A 24,039-nucleotide genomic window follows, 5' to 3' on the forward strand; every position below is an offset into this window, starting at 1 on the left:
GAAGAAGAGGAAGGAAGGAAGGAAGGAAGGAAGGAAAGGAAGGAAGGGAAGGAAGGGAAGGAAGAAAGGAAGGAAAATAGCAATACTGCATTCTAACCACTGGGAGGGAAGGAGTGAAGGAAGGAGGGAGGGAAGGAAAGGAAAGGAAAGGAAAGGAAAGGAAAGGAAAGGAAAGGGAAGGGAAGGAAGGAAGGAAGGAAGGAAGGAAGGAAGGAAGGAAGGAAGGAAGGAAGGAAGGAAGGAAAGAGGGAAGGAAGGGAAGGGAAGGGAAGGAAGGAAAATAGCAATACTGCATTCTAACCACTGGGAGGGAAGGAGGGAAGGAAGGAGGGAGGGAAGGAAAGGGAAGGGGAAGGAAGGAAGGAAGGAAGGGAAGAAAAGGAAGGAAAATAGCAATACTGCATTCTAACCACTGGGAGGGAAGGAGGGAAGGAAGGAGGAAGGGAAGGGAAGGGAAGGAAGGAAGGAAGGAAGGGAAGGGAAGGAAGGAAAATAGCAACACTGCATTCTAACCACCGGGAGGGAAGGAAAATAGTAATACTGCCACCAAGATGCCCATCCTGGCTTGCCGAATAAGCCACCATGGGCCGTCCAACTACACGGCCACCAGCCTTCCAACCCGGTTTACGGGCCCCAAGGCTGAGCCCTTGTCCTCTTTGCAAAGCTCCCGAAGAGGAGGCAGCGCTCCCGGCTTCACCGGTTGGACGGGGTGGGGGCGGGCGTCCGAGCCGGCCCAGCCAGCCGGAGGAGCCCAGTTCCAGCGGGTTCCTGCTCCTTTAAGGGGCGGGGAGACGCTTCCCAGCCCGGCTGCAGCAGCCGCTCCCCCGCGCCGCTGACATCAGCCGCATCCAAGAGCCCCCCCCCTCCGCCGCCGCTGCTGCTGGAGGCGCGCGCCGCGTCCCCGTGGAAGCCAGGCCAGCCCATACCCAGCCCGGCTCCGGCGTCCCTTCCTCCTCCGCCCGCAGCCATGTCCTCCGGCCAAGCCTACAACGAGGAGAAGGGCGGCTCGTCCAGCCTGGGGGAGCCGGAGTACGGCCACGATCCGGCCAGCGGGGGATCTTCTCTTCGGATTACAAAAGGTGCGGCTCTCCCGGGGGAGGGAAGGGAGGGAGGGAGGCAGCCCCGATCTCGTTCCGGAGACCGGGGGGGGGGGGCGGGCGGGGGCGCCGCATTGCAAACCCAGGGCCTCTCCCTGCCTCGGAGCACGGGTGGGGGGGTGAGTGGGTCTGCTTTCCTCTCTTCCCCTCCCCGACCGGCGAATGGCTCCCTGCTTTGCAAAGGATGGCCCAGATTTTTTTGGGGGTCGCTTCTGAGATCCCCCCAACCCCACCACCCCGCACCCCCATCTGGGAATGACGCCCCTTAGCCTCCACCTGGGTCAGGAAAGGGGCTGCTTCCCTCCGCCCGCCCCGCCCCCGCTAAAAAAAAAAAAACCCGGGAGGGGAGGAAGGGGCTTTTGTGATTACACCCTTCCTTGGCTGGAACGTCCTTGGCTGGTCTGCCAAAGGCCAAGCAGGTCTCGGACCTTGTTAGTGCTGGGATGAGCTGGGGAAGTCAAGAAAAGGAATCGGGCCAAACACCTGTCCCAAAGCTGCTTCCCAGGTGGTTTGGTAGGACCTGCAGCTGCCTTGTTGAGTCAAAGAATGGTGTCTTATTTAAAGATGAATATATATTTGATCTGATTTTTATCCTGGGCAGATGGCGATTCTGAGCAGTCCAGAAGTTTAATAAATCTAGACCTTTATATATATATATATATAGGTCTAGGTGTGTTCGGTCTTTTCCGTGTAAGTTACACAGGAAAAGACCCGAACACACCTAGACCTACATACCTGTACCCGTGTGAAAATCTACAAATATATATATATATACATACATACAAACAACTATATATAAATATATATCAATATCTACATCTATATATCTCTATTTATCCGTCCATCCCTCCCTCCATCCATCCATCTAGTCTGTCTACCTACCTGCCTACCTATCTATCCATCCATCCATCCATCCATCCGTACCTGTCTGTCTGTCTGTCTGTCTGTCTGTCTGTCTGTCTGTCTGTCTATCTATCTATCTATCTATCTATCTATCTATCTATCTATCTATCTATCTATCTATCTATCTATCTATCTATCTATCTATCTATCTATCTATCTATCTATCTATCTATCTATCTATCTATCTATCTATCTATCTATCATCTTTCTATCTTTGTCTCATTTCATGTTCCACCTTGTCCATTTTTCTCTTCTATATGGACAGGAACTTGCAATTTCCATCCCATTCTGTGTGTGAGCCACCAAGGCTGGGTTGTTTTGGTGCATTTTTATTTCCCTTTCCTCCAAATGGTTGGGGTCAATTCCTGGGGTGCTCCACTCCCCCCCCCCTCCCCCCAATATCATCCCCAGTCATCCTGAAAGGTGGGTTGGGAAGAATAAGTAAAATCAGCCTAACATTTCTGAATGAGATATTTGGCTAATCCTGGGTTGGAGGCTAAAATTCCCATCTTGCCATTGGATCGTACTGTTTCTCAGCTGGCGGGGATTCTGGGTGGTGTAGTCCTAGTGCATTTGCAAGGCACCAGGTTGCGGGAGGCTGTGCTTTGGGGGAGTGAAGGAGAATTGTAGTTCTGTGTTGGATATAATGTTTAAGGTCATCCCACAAGAACTTTTGGCTGATATTTGGATCTCTTTTAGAGAGGCATAATTTTTATTTTGGTTCTGCATCACAGCTTCGTGTTTATAAAATTGAGTCGTCGTATTAGTTTTTGCATTGGGTCGTTACCCATTTCTGTGAGTAGAAGCTGACATATTTCAGCATCAGATACTGATGGGAGAACAGCCTTTCTGTACAGATAACTTCTCCTAGTATCTCTTGAAGCAGTTTTAGTACTGGAAAAAAAAGTAATCTTGCTTTTTCCAGCTCTTTGGTTCAAAGTATCCTGGAGTAAAGAAAATCACGCTTTGATTCCACTGTTTGACAAAAAAATAATAATCCCAAAAATCTAATCTTTTAGCTGACTGGGAAGATAGTGCAAATCAGTGTGGTTTTGACCTCATGTAATGTATGAAGGCGCATCAAGATTTAAATTATGGTTTATGGTTTAGCATGTTGTAAGAACCTCGCCTGTGTTGGCTTGTTGAATAAACCATGCCCTAGCCTAGTCCCATGGGGGGAAGGACTCACCTGCATGCCACAACTGAGTGATTTGGCACCCCACAAAGAGATTCTAAGGCCTGGTGGCGCAGGGAAAACATGGCAGAATGCACATGGAGGCAGCATGACGGCTGTGTCAGCAGAGACAGTCTCTGAGGGCAGGCCCTTTGTGGCCCTGGATATAGAAGCCAATTGGTTCCCCTCAAGTACCCAATTTAGCCTAATAATTGGGATGGTATTTGGATCAAGGCAGGCAATTTTTTTTTTACTGTCCTTAAAAATGCTTTTGAATTTTTCTTCCAGAAAGAAGGAAGTGGATGAATGGATGGATGGATAGATGGATGGATATGAGACTAAATTAATATCAGATTATCCCTGCCGGTTGAAAGCAGCTCCTTAAAAGTTTCATGCAGAAATGAGCTTTTCTCATTAGGTGCTTTCTGGTGTTTTTCTTCCTTTTGCTGGAGTTCCCCTACATGAGAAGCAATATTTTCCCCATGAGCTGCTTAGTGATTACCTATGTGCGTTGGAATGTTTTGGTTGGATTTTTTTTGAACCCATAAGGACTAAAAAACTTTAAATGAAAGCTGGGAGTTTCTAAGGATACTGAATTCTTCTACAAGAAATATAACCTTTGTAATTTTATGGTAGGATGTGTTAAAAGTAGGAAAGTTGTTGTTATAATGTTGAGGCATACAGCATATATTATTTGCAATTGTCCATTGGCATGGGGGGTCTGCTTGGCTGTGCCCATTGCCAGCATAAGCGCCTGGTTGCGTTGCTCAGTGGAAAAACTCAATAATTCTGTCATTTGTGTCAAGATGAGTTTTGCTCAATTGGGCATTTGTCAAATATGTTGACTTTTCTGGTCCTGATCATCCATGCTTGTGTGTGTGTGTGTGTGTGTGTGTTTAGGGAAGGAGCTGGCAGATTAAAATCCAGGATCCCAGTTGAGAAAAACTCCTCCCTTAGGAGCGAGACTATATACTTTCCGCCCCTTCTGTGTGGTACATTGGACAGCTCACTTGCTCCTTTGATGAATGAACAGTCTTCCCTTTCCCTCAGCTTCCTTCTCTTGGTTGTACGAAGGAAGGAATTATTGGGGTGACTTCTGATCCCTCTTTCAGGGAGGGGACATCGGCAGCCCCTTTGTAGGTTTGTGTTCTTTAGCTGTAAACTATTCCTCCAACCTCATTTTTGTCTCCATATAACTCTCATTTCCCATTTCAGGGCACCAGGAAGCCACCCAAAACTCCGGATCTGTCCATGGTGCTGAACCTTTTATATGGATTATTATTTTTTTGCTGCAGGCTAGAAACCAGCCAGCCAAGCAATTTATTGCTCTTTTGATGCAAGGGGGGGAAAAAAAACACACACACATGAGAACAGAAGGTTCTGCCTTAAAGGAAGCTTGAGGTAGCTTAAAAAGCAAGACAATAAAAGGCAGTGTAGAAAAAGAAAAATGGACGTTCCGGCCTGTAGGCAAAACAGGCCTTTGGCTTGATTATGGTTTCTTGATCAGAATTGGCTAAGTTCAGGGAACAAGTCACAGGGAAGCAAACCACATTATGGGTTGTATTATAGAGTTGTGTGGATAAGGCCTTTGCTTCATTGTTCAGCCAATATGACCCCTTCCCTCAAGTGCAGCCTGGACCCCTGAAATATTAACTGAGGGGAAAATAAGAGAAGTTGATAGGGAATAAATGGAGGTCTGCTACTTGGAGTTACAGGGACGTGGTGGCTCAGTGGCTAAGACGCTGAGCTTGTCGATCAAAAAGGTCAGCAATTCGGCAGTTCGAATCCCTAGCACCACGTAACGGAGTGAGCTCCCATTATTTGTCCCAGCTTCTGCCAACCTAGCAGTTCGAAAGCATGTAAAAAAAAAGTGCAAGTAGAAAAATAGGGACCCCTTTCCCTTTGGTGGGAAGGGAGCAGCGTTCTGTGCGCCTTTGGCGTTTAGTCATGTCAGCCACGGAGACGTCTTTGGACAGTGCTGGCTCTTCGGCTTTGGAACGGAGATGAGTACTGCCCCCTAGAGCCAGGAATGAGTAGCACGTGTGTGCGAGGGGAATCTTTACCTTACTTGGAGTTGCTACCAAATAACAAATATCCTCTAAACTGGCTTCTTAAAAAGAGTAAAATGAAACTTTATTGAGAAAGGCTTTCACTGTGTTTCTCAGCTTCAACAATTTTAAGATACAAGACTTCCAACTATTCCTGTAGTGACCATTTCAAGTTACAACAGCACTGGCAAAAATGACTTACAACCGCTCCTCCCATTTATGACCGTGGCAGCATCCCCAAAGCCCAGGGTGGATAAAAATTGATGATTTTTTAAAAAAAAGAATAGAGAAATCTGATTTTTTAAAATTTAAATCTGATTTTTTTAAAAATCAAATTTATTTTAATAAAATGATCATGAAACAAAAATCTATCTAAAGATTGTTTTCTATTTAAGATACATTCATAATTTAGTTTAATCGCCATGAAAGGGAGCTCAGTTACACAGCATGAGGCTGTCTATGTTGCAATATTTACATTTTGGGTAAACTCAGTGAATCCAAGCTCCGCAAGCTGAGATAACATGCATTCCCACAATGTCACAGCAGAGATGACAGTTGCTCTACATTATGATTTAAATCGAGTTGATTTAAATCAAGCCTTTTTTTACTAGTGATTTAAATCGCGATTTAAATCAAATCCACCCTGCCACAGCCACATGATTAAAATTTACCACCATGTAGTTATGACGGTTGTGGTGTTATGGGAGGGCCATGTAATCGCCATTTCCTTTGCAACCTTCCCAGCTGGCTTCCAACAAGCAGAGTCAAAGGGCAGCCTGATTAGTTTAACAACCATGGCAAAAATATCGTAAAATCGGGCACGAGTCATTTAACATTTGAGACTTTCAAGAAGAGATTGGACTGCCATTTGTCAGAAATGTCATTTGTCAGAAATGATGTAGGGTCTCCTGCTTGGGCAGGGGGTTGGACTAGATGACCTATAAGGTCCCTTCCAACTCTGATTATTTGTTATCTTAAAACATCTGCTTTGCTCAACAATTTTGGTCCCAGTTATACTCCTACGTCAAGGCCTGCTTGTACCGTCTCCTTCCCTAAACTGAAGGGATCCCAAAGTTCTTTTTACAGGCCATTTCCCTGGCTCTGGACCCCAACCTACAAGAGAAGTCCCAGTGAACTCAATGGGTTTATTTCGGGGGAGGGATGCGTGATTTTACACTGTGAGTGCATGTTTAAGAGTTGCATCTAGAACAAGGGGGTCAAAAGACTCAGGCTGGGAACTGCAATTGTGCGACATCATGCCCAGGGATTCGATTGTACAGTTGTAGCCTCCATCTTCATATTTTTCATCTCCTCTGCCCTTTTCGACCCTGTCAAATGCTTGCCAGGGAATTACCACTCCCATAATCCCCAGCCATCACAGTCTTTACCTTACAAAGTAATGCATTTGGGAGTAGGAATCTATCTAATTAGCCACTAGCAGTCAAAAATGACTTACTGGCACTGAATCAATCTACAATTTAAATTTAATTGGGCCGCTTAGAGCTTCTTACGTAGTTTTGTGTATACACCCTATGTGTCAGTTGTTGGGTTCATGGCCAGTGAGCTCAGCTTGTTAATTTGGGGGTGGCTTTCGATCACTCTTCCTAGCCTACCTCACAGGGTGGTTGTCCCAAAGGTGCTTTTTCCAAGAAGCAACTGGACTTTCTGGTTTTTCTTTGAAGACGTTTTGCTTCTCTTCCAAGAAGCTTCTTCAGCTCTGACTTGGATGGTGGGGAAGGGAAGGATTTATACTTTCTTGCTGGGTTGGAGATGAATCTGTCCAGAAGTCTGTGGAGATTCTTAGTCATCCAGATCGTGATTGTCCCAAAAGTTTCTTTTCAGGAGGCAAATGGACTTTTCTTGTTTTTTTTCTTTGAAGACATTTCGCTTCTCGTCCAAGAAGCTTCTGAGCTGAAGAAGCTTCTTGGACGAGAAGCAAAATGTCTTCAAAAGGAAAAAACAACAACAACAGTTGCCTCTTGAAAAAAAGCACCTTTGGGACAACCTTGATCTGATGCCTGAGAATTTCCTTAGACCAGGGGCCTTCAAACTTGGCAACTTTAAGACTTGTGGATTTCAATTCCCAGAATTCCTCCTCCAGTCATGTTTAGCTCAGGAATTCTGGGAGCTGAAGTCTAGAAGTCTTAAAGCTGTCAAGTTTGAAGACCCCGGCCTTAGACACAAGGGTGGTTGTAAGAATTTAACAAGGGGAGGGGGTGCATGGAGGACATAAAACACATGAGCACCTGAAATATTTCCAGTGGAACCCAAAAGGCGACTGTGGGACCCACAGGGCGCCTGTCCCCCCTCCCGCATGCCAGGAATTCGCTCCTCTCGGTCTGCCATCTGCCCCCTCCCCCAGCCGAACTCTAACCCAAAGGTCTCCAAACTTGGCAGCTTTTAGACTTGTGGACTTCAACTCCCAGAATTCCTCCTCCAGTCATGTTAGCTCAAGAATTCTGGGAGTTGAAGTCCACAAGTCTTAAACTTGCCAAGTTTGAAGAGCCTTGCTCTATTCTATTCTACTCTACTCTACTCTACTCTACTCTATCCTATTCTATTCTATTCTATCTATCCATTCTATGCTATCTCTATCTATTCTACCTCCCTTTCTCTATCTATTCCAGGGGGTCTTCAAACTTGGCAGCTTTAAGACTTGTGGACTTCAACTCCCGGAATTCCTCCTCCAGTCGTGTTAGCTCAGGAATTCTGGGAGTTGAAGTCCACAAGTCTTACAGCTGTCAAGTTTGGGGACCCTTGCGCGTGGTAACCCTTCGCAGCCCCCAGCAGGGGCTGTGGACCCGGGCAGCTCTTCCCTGGGCCGCCAGGTGGCGCTGCGCCCAATGCCTTCGCATATACTGCTGCTGCTGCCGCTGCTGCTGCCGCCTGAGTCGGCGGCTGGCGCGGCGTCTGGTTTCAGCGGAGCAGCCTGCAGGGCTGCGAGTGGAGTGGCTGGCGTTCCCCCGAAGCCCCGCCCGGCCAGCGAGGCGGCGGAGCTGCTAACGTGGCTGGGCGGCGGAGCCGGCGAGCTCCAGCGGTTTGCAAGGCGTCTGGCTGGGGAGGGGGCGGTGGTAGTGGTGGTGGAGTGGGGGGAGAGCCGCTCCGGGAAGCCCAGCCGCCGCCGCCGCCGCCGCTGTTGCCGCCTCCCCGGCCATGCAGAAGCTGCTGCAGCAATTGCCCGTCGGCGCAGTCCACTTGGTCAAGGCGCCGCCGGCGGGCACCAAGGAGGCCAAGAGCCCCGTGCTGGTACCCGATGGAGCGCCGCAGAGCTGGTACCACACGCTGGAAGGCGACGAGCTGAGGCTGCTGAAGGGGCCCGACCTGGAGGCCGCCCCCGCCGGCCAACAGCAGCAGCAGCAGCAACAGCAGCAGCAGCAGGAGCGCAGCTTGGAGGGCAGCGTGGCGCAGCCGCTCCGGTAGAGCGAGTGGAGGGGGGGGGAGGGAAAAGAGGCAGGGAAGGGCTTGGCTCAGCTCAGGGGACCAGCGAACCTGCCTTCCACCCCACCCCCATCCTGCCAATCGGGGGAGGGTCAGCCCTCTGAGTTCTGGGTTGCATTCCCAAGACCAAGTAGACCCGGGTGTGCCACCCAGCCGCTCGCTCTCGTGTCAGACTTAAACTTGTGAGAAGTGAGCTGGGGCTCTCCCTTCGCCTTAGAGGCTTTTGGGTGTGCAACAGGAGGCAGCCTCACAACGGGGAACCCCTGGCTAAGGGGGTTTTGTGAAACTGACCCTTTGGGAGAGATTCAGGTGGGTGGTGAGAATGGAAGGAAAAAAGGGTGAAGTAGAACCTCTCTTGGGTGGCATGCAAAGGCAGCTGAGGGGTTGGGTTCACACAACTCTCATAGCCTGGGGAAGAAGACCTAATGCAGTAAGTGACTATGTTGGCCTCACAAGGCTAAGCTGGGTTGACCCGAGTTAGTGGGAATCACAGCTTTGGGCAAATGTAGCTTGCAGCTCATGGCTGCGTTGCCGAAATCTTGAAAACTGATTATAATTCAGGGAGTGGAGATATAACGGCTGACGTTATAAACACCAAAGCTGTGAGTGTTGGGTGAATCTTGGATTGTGTTGATTCAGCTTAACCCCTTATGCGTATAAGGGAAGGCGAGAAATGCAAAATGTGCCCTGCTGCGTTTGTATTTTAATGCGGGACCCCAGAGACAGCAGGATAATTTGATAATCGCACATTCGTAATTCCCTAAACTGTATAATCCAGAGTTAGGAGCCTCCAAATTTAGCCACTTTAAGACTTGTGGGCTTCAGCTCCCAGAATTCCCCAGCCAGCATGGCTGGCTGGGGAATTCCGGGAGTTGAAGTCCACAAGTCTTAAAGTCGCCATCTTTGGAGACCGCTGATCCAGAGTATTGTTGCATTTCCTTACTGGAGCTCCGACGGAGTCAGTTCAGACATTTTACTTCCTTCATCTGTTGGGTTCACCCCTGTAATCAATCATGGCTTGTTTAATCATGGTCTCTTTCTGTCATAACAGACCATGTGAGCTCAGCCATTGTGGCTTATAAAACAAGGGCTAGGACTTAGTCACACCGGTTGCATTTTAAGGTTGCATTTCCAGGCCACAGACAGTCTCTTCTAAGTTACCATTCTATAGTATTATTTCATACACAACCCTCCCTTTTTACTGTTGAATTACCACCTTTCTACTGCTTTACACCATCTTATATTAGGGTCTAGGGGGCAGTGGTTTCATTGGCAATGTCTGCTGAATGCATTCAGACATGCAAAGGCTTTCCTTGACTGGCTTGGATGTTACTTTCAGCTTGGTGCAAGATGTGACCATCGTGGTTTTAAAGTGTGGCTTATTGGATTGAACTTTGGCTGGATTCGCCAGTTTTGCTGAGCTGTGAATCAAGCCAGGTTCCTGCAGCCAGCTCAGTCACAGTGAAACAAGCCATTTTCTTAGTGTTACTTTTCTCGCTCCATCTGCCTTCTCACTTTCGTGTTGCTCCGGATGAATTCACCGTGTGATAAATATTTCACAGCCCTTTGTGGGATTGGATTGCTTGGGTATAAACAAGTCCCTGAGAAGATCAAATTCCTTCAACCAGCCCCTGAGATCAAATTCCACTCCAGGTGGTGTGACCGATAAGATCCCTTCTACAGGTAGCCCTGGCCTTAACGACCATAATTAAACCCAATATGTTGGTCCTGAGTTGTGATGATCCTTAAGCATGTTACATGTGGCCGCACCTAATTTTAGAGAGTTGAATTCTGTTTTGGACTGAATATTCATCGAGTTAACACCCTTTGTTATTTTCATTAAGCCTAAATATGTTGGCATATATTTAGTTGGCACATATTTTTGTGAGTATCTTTCTTTTTCACCCAGTGATAAAGAACTTTAATTTTTGGAAGGTGGACAGCAATTGAGCTGCCGTTTTGGGAAGTGTTTCTCCATCTTTCCAACTTTAAGCTGTGTTGGCTTCAATTCCCTAAATTGCCCCAGCCAGCATGCTTAAAATGATGGAGATTGGAAAATGGTGGCTTCCTTCTTCCAGGTTTTCTTTAGTTTAGAATTGGGAACTTAATCTCTTCTCCCCCTTCCCTACCATCTGCCTTTCTTTTCCGTACCTAATTTTATGACCTATTTTGCAGCGGTCATTAAGTGGATACTGCGATTATTAAAGGAACCCATTGTTCGCTGTGGAGTGTTTTTGCTGGGGAAACCGGAAGTAAAAGACAATTTCTGGCAAAAAAAACTCATTGTAAATTGTGGTGGTGTGGTTGCAAAAGGCTGCAAATGACTGTAAACTTGGGCTGGGATATGGACACTTGACCATGAGCCAAATTTGAATCTAGATCATAAGTAGCTTTTTTTTTGGGGGGGGGGTCTAACGTAACTGCAAATGGTCATTACGCAACTGGTCATAAGACAAGGTTTACATGTATTTCTTCATCTTGTCTCTGCCATGTTTTGGAGTCTCCTGCCAAGCCCAGGTCAAAGGAACAATTGTGGGGTTCACACAAGGCAGTAAGCCTCTATCTTGGTGGGTAGGGATTGAGGAAGGTATATGAATCCAGCCATTATATTTTATGAATCACGGCTTGTACGTATCTCAGCATTATGGCCTTTTGATCAAGCCATGGCTCTGCATGATTGAATCCTGGCCATGGTTGTGTTCACGAATGAACTCAGCCATGGTTGGTTGACTAAACCATGATTAGTTGGATTCATGTAACCCTCAGCTAAAATCTGAGCAAACCCCATAATTGCTTATATGCCCAGTTGAATAAACCCAATTGAAAGATTTGACTTTTATGTTGGGAAGAAGAGCGTTGAATTCTGTTTTGGACTGAATATTCATAGAGTTAATACCCTTTGTTATTTTCATTAAGCCTAAATATGTTGGCATATATTTAGTTGGCACATATTTTTGTGAGTATCTTTCTTTTTCACCCAGTGATAAAGATCTTTAATCTTTGGAAGGTGGACAGCAATTGAGCTGCCGTTTTGGGAAGTGTTTCTCCATCTTTCCAACTTTAAGCTGTGTTGGCTTCAATTCCCTAAATTGCCCCAGCCAGCATGCTTAAAATGATGGAGATTGAAAAATGGTGGCTTCCTTCTTCCAGGTTTTCTTTAGTTTAGAACTGGGAACTTAATCTCTTCTCCCCCTTCCCTACCATCTGCCTTTCTTTTCCCTGGCTCCCTCCACTGAGTTGGACATAGCTCCCAGCTCAACCGAGGTGAGGATTCAGCCCCTGAAGGCTACCAAGTTCATCAGATGCTGCGACAAATACATTGGGACTCCCCTTGTTTTTAATTCCTGCAACCATCTCTGTGTTTCTTTCCAGACATGATGATCTGAAGGAGATGCTGGACAGCAACAAGGATTCCTTGAAGCTGGAAGCAATGAAGAGGATTGTGGCCGTGAGTATCTCTTCGGTGCTATCACACCTGCTTAAGATACTCATCCTTTGATTATGATGGCCAAGACCCAGCTTGTGGTCCAGCATGAAGATGATGATGATGATAATAATAATAATAACAGCTTATATCCTCCGATGTTACCTTAACAGTTCCTAGGTCCTTGGTTAGGATTTGAGCTGCTGAGCTATCAACCAGCCCCAAAGGCTGTGAATCTCACTAAAGATTAACCAATAACAACCACAACCAGAACAATAACAATAATGATAATACTTTATTGTCATTGTACGTATATACACAGCATACACATACAACAAAATTCACATAACACCTAGAGACCAGACTCAACATGCACGCACACATGATAATCCCCAAACACACACACACACACACACACCAAAATTCCCCGCCTCCTAAAAACACACCAGCATCCACACAACAGACTAAGTAATGCTGTCCAACAGCTCACTGATGGTGGCCCTTAAGTTCATTGTCAAGGGCAATTATAGCTCTGGGATAAAAACTGTTCAGAAAACGTGTGGTCCGAGTTTTCATTGTTCTGTATCTTCTGGAAGGCAACAGTTCACAAAGATTGTGAGCAGGATGGGAAGAGTCTCTGAGAATGTGCGACTTCCTCAAACAGCGAGATGCGAAGATGTCATCCAGGGCTGGGAGCTGGAGCCCGATGATATTCTGGGCAGTTTTAATGATTCTCTGTAGAGCTTTTTTGTCCGCTGCAGAGCTGCTCCCGTAGGGTGCAAAGATGCCGTATGTCAGGACACTCTCAATGGTGTTGCGGTAGTAGGACCGAAGTAGATGCCGAGATAGATTTATCTTCCTGAGCATTCTCAGGAAGTGCAGCCTCTTCTTCTGTGCCTCCTTCACAAGCATGTTAGCCTTCATAGTCCATGAGAGGTCCTCCGAGATAGAAGTGCCCAGAAATTTAAAACTGCCAACCCTCTTCACCTCCTCGCCATCTATGTATAATGGTAAATGTACATCTCTCTTCCTCTTGAAGTCAATTATAAGTTCTTTAGTTTTCTGTGGTGTTAAGTTCTCTCCTTCTGTTTATGGAGTCGAAGATCCAGCATCCTCTCCTTTCTGGTTTGAGGGACTTGCGCGAACGTTATCCTTTCTCTTTTCTCCTCTCCATTTAATGATGACCTTTTGGGATTGTTTCCTTGTCAAAAAAAATACAATCCCTCGGGGTTTGATGAACAGGATCTTGAAGCCAAAAATGACATGAGAGTGTGTCATCTCATACCTTTTATATAAAGCAGTATTTCTCAACCTTAACAGCTTTTAAGATGAGTGGATTTCATCTCCCAGAACCCATGGCTGGCTGGGGAAATTCTGGAAGTTGAAGTCCACTCATCTTAAAATTGCTAAATTGAGAAACATAGATTTAAAGTATTGAGAGAGGAATAGGATGCCATCTCAAGAAGGTTCCAAAGGGACCACAACATTTGATGATGGAAGTTCCCTGCACCACATTCTCCACTAACTAATTCCATGGCTCTTTGTCCTGCCCCCAGATGATAGCTCGAGGCAAGAACGCATCAGACCTCTTCCCAGCCGTGGTCAAAAACGTGGCTTGCAAGAACATAGAGGTAAGTCAACTTGTGCATGCATTCCCTGTGTCTACACATTGGACTAAACTAAACTGAAAAATCAGATGTTTGGAACAGATTATATTCTGTAACTCCAGTTGCATGGTTAGCAAACTGTGGACTTGCATACTTAACGGAGGGGAGCCAGCTAAGGGTGTTTCTCTGCTGAAGATTCTTCTAATTTTTTCATGGGTTCCAGCATTTTCAGATGGTAATTCTTATATATCCAAGCACATGGCAGCAAACAGGAAGAGCTGCCATCTAAAAAGACTCTGAGGGCACCAGGTTGCCTCTCCCTGGCCTGAGTAAACGTTATGTACTAAGGAGAGTTTTGGTTAAACTCACATTGTTTTCTGAATAAAGGTCATATGTGACATATATGCAGGGGTGGGATTCAAATTTTTTAACAACTAGTAATGTGGGTGTGGCTAGGTGAGTGTGGCTAGGTGGGCATGGCCATGTGACTGGGTGGGGGTGGCTTTTTTTGTTGCAGCAAACCCCCCTACCATTTTTTGGACCTTCCCTGAGCCTCAGGGAAGCTTCCTGGGCAAAGCAGTAAGACAGCGAGGGGGATCCCGGCACAGCTGATCATCGGAACAGCTGATCGTTGGGAGGGGGAAAAAAGAAATACTTTAAGGAGTGACCAGGCAGGGAAGAAGGCAGTCAACGATGTCGCGCATGCACGATAAGGACTGACTGGGTGAGGAGGGGAGAGGTGGGTGGAGAAGGGAGAGGCCAGCCAGGGGCATGATTTGCCAGTTCTCTGAGCTACGCAGAATCATCACAACCGGTTCTATAGAACCAGTCTGAACCGGTAGAATCCCACTCCTGCATATATGCTAATGTTGCTGTGGACTTCCAAGTTTGAACCAGGAAGCAATTGTCTTGGTCCAAACCCCTGCTTAACCCTGTGGATGTTGGTTGTTCAGTTGCTAAGTCGTGTCCGATTCCTTGCCAAGGGGAAGGGTTGATAGTTCAAGAAGAACATAAGCCAAGGTCTCAGTTCCTGCCTGATCCTTACGCCGTTTCCCTGCCAGGTGAAGAAGCTGGTTTACGTCTACCTGGTCCGGTATGCAGAAGAACAGCAAGATTTGGCCTTATTATCAATCTCGACTTTCCAGCGAGGACTCAAGGTTGGTCATTGAGATGCTCAATCGCTCTTGTAGGGCATGTGCTGATATAGAAGGTGTTCGTATTATGGCTGCAATTGCAACTACAGTCACCTTTCTTTTGTGGCAAACGCAGCCTGTCGTTAAGCAAGCCCATTATTCACTACGGACCAGCAAAACCATCATAAATAGTGGTCACATGACACTGTAAATGCGAGCCGGTTGCTGAGTGCTCCATATGTGGTCACATGACCACAGGGGAAGCACCCAATGTTGGAAAACCAGGTTATATGTAAGTAGCTCTTGGGGTACCTGTTGTAATTTCGAACTGTCACTGACCAACTGGTCATAATTCGAGGACTACTTGTAATGGGGACAGGGGTTGAATGGAATGTCCAAATGCCTTGAGCACTGGAGGTGATTTCCTCTGACTTCAACAGGTTTTACCTGTGTCCTTAGGACAGATAATCAGAGTTGGAAGGGACCTTGTAGGTCATCTACTCCAATCCCCCCACCCAAGCAGGAGACCCTACACTATTTCTGACAAATGGCAGTCCAGTCTCTTCTTGAAAGCCTCCAGGGATGAAGCTCCCACAACTTCTGAGGGCAATTTCTGTTCCTTGGTTGATTGTTCTCCCTGTCAGAAAGTTTCTCCTTATTTCTAGGTAGAATCTCTCCTTGATCAGCTTCCATTCATTATTCCTTGTCTGGCCTTCAGGTGCCTTGGAAAATAGCTTGACCCCTTCCTCCTCTCTGGGGCAGCCCCTCAAATACTGGAAGACTTCTATCATGTCTCCCCTAGTCCCTAGACTAGCCATGCCCAGTTCCTGCAGCTGTTCATCGTGTTTTAGCCTCCAGTCACTCTTTCCTGCTCTCTCCCCCTTTCTCTCCCTCTTCCTTTCTTTCTCTCCTTCCTTCCTTCTTCTTTCTCTCCTCTCTTTCTATCTTTTTGTTTTCTTTCTCTCTCCTTCTTTCTATCCCTTTTTGTTTTTTCTCTCCTTCCTTCCTTCCTTCCTTCCTTCCTTCCTTCCTTCCTTCCTTCCTTCCTTCCTTCCTTCCTTCCTTCCTTCCTTCCTCTTTTTCTTTCCTTTCCTTTCTCTCTCTCCCTTCAAATATTGGAAGACTGCTATCATGTCTCCCCTGGTCCTTCCCTTCCCTAGACTAGCCAGGCCCAGTTCCTGCAACTGTTCATTGTGTGTTTTAGCCTCCAGTCCCCTAATCATCCTGGTTGCTCTTCTCTGCATTCTTTCTAGAGTCTCAACATCTTTTTTATAATGTGGTGACCAAAACTGGATGCAGGGGTGGTCTTACAGCAGGGGTTAGCTTGAAATCTTCCAGCTGGGAAGAACGTTTGCCTTCAGGGTCTCGTCTCAATTTCTTCTTGGCTCCAGGATCCCAATCAGCTGATTCGAGCCAGCGCCCTCCGGGTCCTTTCCAGCATCCGTGTCCCCATCATCGTCCCCATCATGATGTTGGCCATCAAGGAGGCGGCATCAGACATGTCTCCATATGTGCGCAAAACTGCCGCTCACGCCATTCCTAAGCTGTACAGGTAACGGGGATCTCTTCAGAACCACGTCTTGGTTGTGCTAATTGCAACTGGTTCCTAATGAGAGATTTAGGCACCAGGCAGGGGTGCAAAAACCAAGGCCTTTTGAGGTTCCTTGGTCTAGAGGTGAAGGCATCAGACTAGAAACCAGGAGATGGTGAGTTCTAGTCCCGCCTTAGGCCTGAAAGCCAGTTGGTTGATTGTGGGCCAATCAACAGGAGACTGTGAATTCTAGTCCTGCCTTAGGCATAAAATCCAGCAGGTTGATTTTAGGCCAATCACCAGGAGACAGTGGGTTATAGTCCTGCCTTAAGCCTGAAAGCCAATTGGTTGACTGTAGGCCAATCACCAGGAGACTGTGAATTCTAGTCCCACCTTAGGGATGAAATCCAGCAGGTTGATTTTGGGCCAATCACCAGGAGATGGTAGGTTCTAGTCCCGCCTTAGGCCTGAAAGCCAATTGGTTGACTGTGGGCCAATCACCAGGAGACTGTGAATTCTAGTCCCACTTTAGGCATAAAATCCAGCAGGTTGATTTTAGGCCAATCACCAGGAGACTGTGAATTCTAGTCTCGCCTTAGGCCTGAAAGCTGACTGGGTGAGTTGGCCCAATCACCAGGCGATGGTGAGTTCTAGTCCTGTCTTAGGTATGAAAGCTGGCCGGGTAACTTTGGGTCAGTCTTTCTCTCTCTCTCTCAATCCAATCCACCTCACAGCGTTGTTGTTATGTGGGGAAAATAAAGAGTATTAGATATATTTCCTGCCTTGAGTTATTTATAAACGAAATAAATGCAGGATTTAAAAAGATCTAAATCTAATCAGTTAGATATAAGTGCTAAAGCAATTGACCAAGAGGCTAACACACAGGTGTTAAATACTGTATTCCAGTGTGCTTGGCTCACATCTTTTTGCTCGCCTGTTTGCACAGGGGTGTGCAAAACTTCTGGCTCAGGGCCATGTTTGTTCTTTCAAAAGTAGGCAAGGAGGTGCCTTCCCACAGCAAGGGCAAATACACCAGAAGGCAGGGTAAAAGCTAAATAAATATGGACAGAATAAATACATTCATTTTCAAAAAAGAGAGTTAACATGATTTCTCTAATGTGTTTAATGATTGTCTCCCTTTGTGCTAAAAAATTGGGAGAAGCCCTGGAGTGATTGTCAAAGCTTTTGAGGGTGTCATATGGTCCTGGATTTTACAGTGGGCTTTTGTGCCTTAAACACACACACACACACACACACACAGCACAGCACAGATATGTTTCTCTGTGAATGAAGGGATAAAGCTGGCATGTGAATTCCAAACAGTGGATCATGTTTGAATACAACTCTTTGTCTTCATCTCAGGGGCCAAGCTCAGCCCTACATGAAATAATTCACGTTATGGTAGGACACACAGTGTGTTGACTCAGCCTTTAGAAAAGGTTTATGCACCCAATGGCTTTGTCTGTTCCTTGCAGCCTTGATTCAGACCAGAAAGACCAGTTAATTGAGGTCATCGAGAAGCTGCTGGCCGATAAGACCACGGTGAGTAAGACTATCTCTGGAGGCGTTGAAGATAAGGGAAGAAAATTGAGAAAGAGGAAAAAAAAAAAAAGAATTTGCAAAACGCTTTCGGAATGGCGTCTCAAGATGGCATTTCTCAACCCTGGTTGGCTTTAAAGATGTGTGGACTTCAACTCCCAGAATTCCACAGCATGCTGAGTAGGGTATTCTGGGAGTTGAAGTCCATACACTTTAACATTGATAGGGTTGAACATCAGAGGTGGTGCTCAGCCGGTTCTGACCGGTTCTGGAGAACCGGTAGTGGAAATTTTGAGTAGTTTGGAGAACTGGTAAATACTGCCTCTGACTGGCCCCGCCCCCTTCTATTCTCCGCCTCCCAAGTCCCGGCTGATTGGCTGGGTCTTCTTTTGTTGCCCTGCAGAGGAGAACGGAGCTGGAAAGCAGGTTAGTGAGGTGGGGAGGGAATGGAGGTTTTACAGTATCCTTCCCCAGCCAGCCAAGCCACGCCCACCAAGCCACGCCCACAGAACCAGTAGTAAAAAAATTAGAATCCCACTACTGTCTCCTTTTGTTGCCCTGCCCAGGAGAACAGAGCTGGAAAGCAGGTTAGTGGGGTGGGGAGGGAATGGGGATTTTGCAGTAGTCTTCCCCTGCCATACCCACCAAGCCATGCCCGCCATGCCATGCCCACCAAGCCATGCCCACAGGACCGGTAGTAAATCGAATCCCACCACTGTTGAGCATGACTGTTATGGATTAATAGGTTGGGCAAGTGATACTGCTTGGATTATCAGGCGCCGGATAATAATCCATAAAATCTCATGCTTTATTTTTGTGTCCAGGGTGCTACAAGAGTTTAAAGGAGGATGAACTGACAGGGAAAACGAAAAAAGAAATATTTTTTTTAAAAAAAGGAGGGACTGACAATCACTTTGTCTTCTTTAATAGAGAAGAAAACCAAGAAAGAGCCTTCTGACAATTGTCGAAGAAATCTATAAAAAGACGCTTGCTTCTCCGCTCTGAATCCACACAGTCTCCTAATGTGTGAATTCTCTTCTCTGTCTTCTCGTCCAGTTGGTGGCTGGCAGCGTGGTGATGGCGTTCGAGGAAGTCTGCCCTGAGCGCATTGACCTCATTCACAAGAACTACCGCAAACTGTGCAACCTGCTGATTGATGTGGAGGAATGGGGCCAGGTGGTCATTATTAACATGCTCACCCGCTACGCTCGCACCCAGTTCCTCAGCCCCAACCTGAACGTGAGTCAAGGAGCAGGTGACCTATATGACCTATCACAGGGGTGTCAAACTCGATTTCATTGAGGGCCACATCAGGGTTGCGTTTGACCTTAGCGGGCTGGGGGTGGGCGTGGCTGAGGTGGGCGTGGCCAGCTTGACGTCACTCATCGAGGCTCTGTTTTCGGCCGTGATGGCTTCCAGAATAGATTGTGGTGCTTTATCCAAGCACGATTCTCAGAGGCTTCTGTTTAACAAGATTCATTGAGATGGGTTGGAAGTTAGCAAGCCCGTGTTCGAGACCCAAGGGCATCCATGGGGAGGGTGAATTCCCATCCTTTGCTCCAGCTCCTGCTGGGGACATGAAAGGACCTCCCCACACAGGGAACGATGATGTCACCAGCTAACCCTTTTCAACCAGGAAGCACCTCGGCGCTTCTGACATGATGCAATTGAGATGGGAAAGGGTAGTGTGGTGGATTGCAGTCTGGATTCCCTGGAAGGAGGAGCCTCATTCCAGAGGAGTAAAGAGATGGCAACTCTGGTTGGGAGGGGGAAAAAAAGGAGTTAAGAAGCCATCATCAGAGTATATGTACAGAGAACGCCAACAATTGCTTTGGTTTGGCAAGATTTCTATCCGTGGGTGAGGAGAACGATAAAGGAAATTGCTCAGGAGTCATTCCACAGGTCTTTCTTGGTTCTTGGGACCTGACAGGCAGGGACAGTACAAGAACCCCAACAAGGGGACCTATTTTCGTCTTAGAATCAATTTATATCTCAGAGGACATTAGAATGGAAATGTTCTGAATCTCTTTTTCAGAGACTTATAGTGCACCGGAGAAAAGGTGATGGAGAAATCAACAACCAGTCATTTACATTCCTTGAATCTTTCTCAATTAAAACATCCAGCCATTATACTGTCAGGGTGACTAGGGGTCAGAGTTATTAGCTGTGAGAACTTGAAGCATCCACATTTCAAGGGCACCATACCTGCTTTTGCGCAAACCTGCCTCCCCCCCTCCCAGGGTCTTGTAATGTTGTTAGAACAGGATGTCCCAGTTCACACCATGTGTTCGACTTGACTGGAACAGAGCTGAATAGTTTGTGATTGCAAGAAGCCCAATTGTCTTTGTATATACTCGGATGAGTCAGGCCATCCCTACTGAACCAACGTGATTTATTTGTTCTTGGAGTGTGGCGTATTGTGCAAAGTAAGCCATTTTGTTTCACATAGATATGGGAACTAAATCAGACGATCGAGTTTATGGCTTAATGAGCCCAACTAAGGAGCGACGTAGAACAGTTTAGAAGTGGCTTGCAGATTGGGGATGTGGGGGGTGGGAAAAGGTCCACGTACTCAACCTCAAAATACCTTTCGTTGTTTTCCGATGGACAGGAATCCCTCCTGGAGGAGAACGCTGAGAAAACCTTCTACGGATCCGAAGAAGAAGATGCCAAAGACGACAAGGCGAAGTCCACACCCTTGGCAAAGCGCAAGCCTTACGTGATGGATCCTGACCACCGCTTACTACTGCGCAACACCAAACCCCTGTTGCAAAGCCGCAATGCTGCAGTGAGCCCTTTTCTTGGGGGTGGGGGGGGGGAAGCTTGCCTTGAAAATTAAGAAGTCCCCTGCCCTGCCCTGGGGGGGTGTCACCAAAATGGGTGAAGAAAAGAAGAAAGGGAAATAGACCCCGCGCAAGAGCATTCTCCGTAGTCATGCCAATTGAACTTGACAGTCATGCCATTTTGTGGTTACTCTCAGAAAAGGGGGCAGAGCCAATAGGAAAGGGGTGGAGCTAGCTGGACCCAAGTGAACATAGTAATAGCATTTAGACTTATATACTGCTTCATAGTGCTATTACAACAAACACTTGCTAAGAGGTTTACAGAGTCAGCATCTGTGTCCACAACAATCCGGGTCCTTATTTTGACGACCTCGGAAGGATGGAAGGCTGAGTCAACCTTGAGCCGGTGAGGGTCGAACTTTGGGCAGAGTTAGCCTGCAATACTGCATTCTAACCAGTGGGAGGGAGGGAGGGAGGGGGAGGGAGGAGGAAGGAAGGAAGGAAGGAAGGAAGGAAGGAAGGAAGGAAGGAAGGAAGGAAGGAAGGAAGGAAGGAAGGAAGGAAGGAAGGAAGGAAGGAAGAGTCAACCTCGAGCCGGTGAGGGTCGAACTCCTGACTGTGGGCGGAGTTAGCCTGCAATACTGCATTCTAACCACTGGGAGGGAGGGAGGGAGGGAAAGAAGGAAGGAAGGGAGGGAGGAAGGAAGGAAGGAAGGAAGGAAGGAAGGAAGGAAGGAAGGAAGGAAGGAAGGAAGGAAGGAAGGAAGAAGAAGGAAGGAAGAGTCACCTCGAGCCGGTGAGGCTCGAACTCCTGATGGGGGGAGTTAGCCTGCAATACTGCATTCTAACCACTGGGAGGAGGGGGAGGGAAAGAAGGAAGGAAGGAGGGAGGAAACAACCTTAAGCCAACAAGGCTTGAACTCCTGACTGTGGGCAGAGTTAGCCTGCAGTACTGCATTCTAACCACTGGGAAGGAAGGGAAGGAAGATAGCAATAGCACTTAAGACTTATATACTGCTTCACAGGACTTTACAGTCCTCTTTAAGCAGTTTGCAAAGTCAGTATTTTGCCCCCAACAATTTTGGGTCCTCATTTTATCGACCTCGGAAGGATGGAAGGTTGAGTCAACCTTGAGCTGGTCAGGATCGAACTTCTGGAGCGAGAGCAGTGAGTTAACCTGCTATACTGCATTCGAACCACCATGGCTCTTTTCTCTCAGTCTTGAACATCTTAAACTGAAACTTGACTTTATTCTGTGAGAAAAGGATAGTTATCGGGTGTCAATTCTCTTATCCATCCCAAGTATTGATAACTATGACACACATTTCAGGCATCATGTAAAATTTTGGGGCAAGAAGAACAGATGATTCCTGGGTTTTCCTCTCCACCACAGAGTGTTTTCTTTTTTCTTACTCCTCCGCGATCCGGATTCCTTGCGTTTGGGGATTTTGGACGTTCTACACTCAGCTGATTCTTCTTGATGGCCTTATTTCATTTTGGTGACTACAACAAGTGGATGGACATCTTGGTGGTTCTACCAGATTGTGACACAATGGCCTTCTCTGTTTTTCAGGTGGTGATGTCAGTTGCTCAGCTCTACTTCCATCTTGCCCCCAAAGCTGAAGTTGGAGTCATCGCTAAGGCCCTGGTGCGTCTCCTGAGAAGCCACAGGTCAGCAGATGCTTCCTTCCCACTTTCTACAACCCCAGAACCTCATTTCCCTTTTTCTGATGTGTTCTTTCAACGAAGTGACCAAATCAGGGCATTCCTGCCAGTTTCCAACAACTCTTTGATTGCATCTTGTTTTGTCTCAATGTTTGGAACTTGAGTGTCCCTTAGAAAGGGACAATATATGGTATAAGGCAATGATGGCTAACCTTTTCAGCTTGGTGTGTCGAAAATCGGGGAAAAAGTGTAGCCTTCCTCGGGTCGTGTGTCACTTCAAGAAATATCAATAATTTGGTTTGTGACGGACTGGGCCGGGGTGATCACACAGGGCTGTGAAACTCGTCTCCCTGGTCTCAGGGCTGCAGGTGCAGGATGTGGGGATCGGAAGGCCACCTTACAGGGCTGTGAACCTCATGGATCTCCTTTCCTCCTGTAGCGTTCCTGAGGTAATGAAACTGACAAAGCTCAGTTTATGGCAGTTAAAACTGGTTCTCTGCTGCAAAGATCTTGCGGCAGCGGTGACACCACGCCTCCACGCAACAAGCAGGGAGCAGGGATTGGAGCAGAGCACAGGCAGCCTCTAAATGTGCAGGTTTTCCCCACACCAACAGGCGTGTCAGTCAAAGTGCCTCGGTGTGTCACGAGTGACACGCGTGTCATAGGTTAGCCATCACTGGTATAAGGCGACTCTTTTCAATGTCCAAGGCATTCCCCACCTCCCACAAGGTTCCATTCCATCCACACTTTCCCTTTTTCCATCTCCACTTCCCCCCAAGCGTACTATTTGTAGACGTTCAGTTTCTATCCGTTATAGCCATCAGTTTAATACGTTTTTCTCAAACTAGTACGACGGTACGCAGGTATTCCAACTCCTATCTGCTGGTTAGAAATAGGAGTTGTGATTCCATCACTTTTGGACAGTGATGGGATGCTGTCGGTTTAACAACCGGTTCAGCGGTCGCGCGCTTTGCGCACATGCGCAGCTTTCAACAATACTTACCTTCTATGTTATTTTTGGGGAGTAACACAGCTGAGACACGGCAATTCGCTCTGCCGCCCGAATCATCTGAGAGGACATAGGTCAGTACAGCGCAGGGATGTGGTGGGACGATTTGATTGTCGCAGAGAACTGGTTCGCCCAACAGCTGATCGTCGGCGCTAGATGTTCGCCCGAACCAGGAGAATCCCACTGCTGCTTCTGGAGAACAATAGTTTGAGGAAAGCAGATATTCACCACAGTTCTTGTACAATCTGAGGCTAACCCTATTCTTGATGATAGAGGATCTCGGGAAGATCCAACCTGATTAAATGTCTGTCTGTCTGTCTTGCAGTGAGGTTCAATATGTAGTGCTTCAGAACGTGGCCACCATGTCCATCAAGCGTAGGGTAAGCACCTCTTTTCTTTTCCAGGTGGGAATTATTCACGTGGCCCTACTACAAAACGTGGCTCCAGATTTTATGGAGGTTTGTCACATTCCACTTAATCAATATCAGCCAGAGCTTATTCCATTTGTCAGAGAGGGAGCAACTATAAATCCTGAGGGGAATCTTTTTTGACTTCTAGAAACCCAGAGAATCTTGTGGAAATTTTTAATAGCTGAATCTGTTTCTCTCTCCTCCTCCTCCTCCTCCTCCTCCTCCTCCTCCTCCTCCTCCTCCCCCCTCCCCTCCTCCTCCCCCCCTCCTCCTCTCTC

General features: G+C 47.0%; 1 protein-coding gene across 11 annotated transcripts in view; it reads left to right on the plus strand.

The window, feature by feature from the left end:
• Positions 1 to 868: 868 nt before the first annotated feature.
• The window catches only part of AP3B2 (adaptor related protein complex 3 subunit beta 2), a 47,682-nt gene continuing 24,511 nt past the window's right edge, over positions 869 to 24,039 (plus strand). For 3 of the 11 annotated variants that reach the window (XM_087972911.1, XM_087972912.1, XM_087972915.1), the window contains exons 1-10: positions 8,232 to 8,638; positions 12,033 to 12,108; positions 13,641 to 13,715; positions 14,753 to 14,848; positions 16,216 to 16,376; positions 17,831 to 17,897; positions 18,951 to 19,133; positions 20,506 to 20,682; positions 22,251 to 22,348; positions 23,677 to 23,731. In XM_087972911.1, the coding sequence (XP_087829037.1) occupies positions 8,376 to 8,638; positions 12,033 to 12,108; positions 13,641 to 13,715; positions 14,753 to 14,848; positions 16,216 to 16,376; positions 17,831 to 17,897; positions 18,951 to 19,133; positions 20,506 to 20,682; positions 22,251 to 22,348; positions 23,677 to 23,731 (1,251 nt within the window). In that variant the 5' untranslated portion in view covers positions 8,232 to 8,375. Of the gene's footprint in view, positions 1,080 to 8,125; positions 8,639 to 12,032; positions 12,109 to 13,640; positions 13,716 to 14,752; positions 14,849 to 16,215; positions 16,377 to 17,830; positions 17,898 to 18,950; positions 19,134 to 20,505; positions 20,683 to 22,250; positions 22,349 to 23,676; positions 23,732 to 24,039 lie in introns of those variants that run through there. The other 8 variants (XM_087972921.1, XM_087972920.1, XM_087972919.1 and 5 more) reach the window with 7 other exon arrangements.

This window comes from Notechis scutatus, chromosome 11, assembly GCF_049901735.1.
Source record: "Notechis scutatus isolate UNSWTSFEM ecotype Mainland chromosome 11, rNotScu1.2, whole genome shotgun sequence".
Taxonomy (NCBI): Eukaryota; Metazoa; Chordata; class Lepidosauria; order Squamata; family Elapidae; genus Notechis; species Notechis scutatus.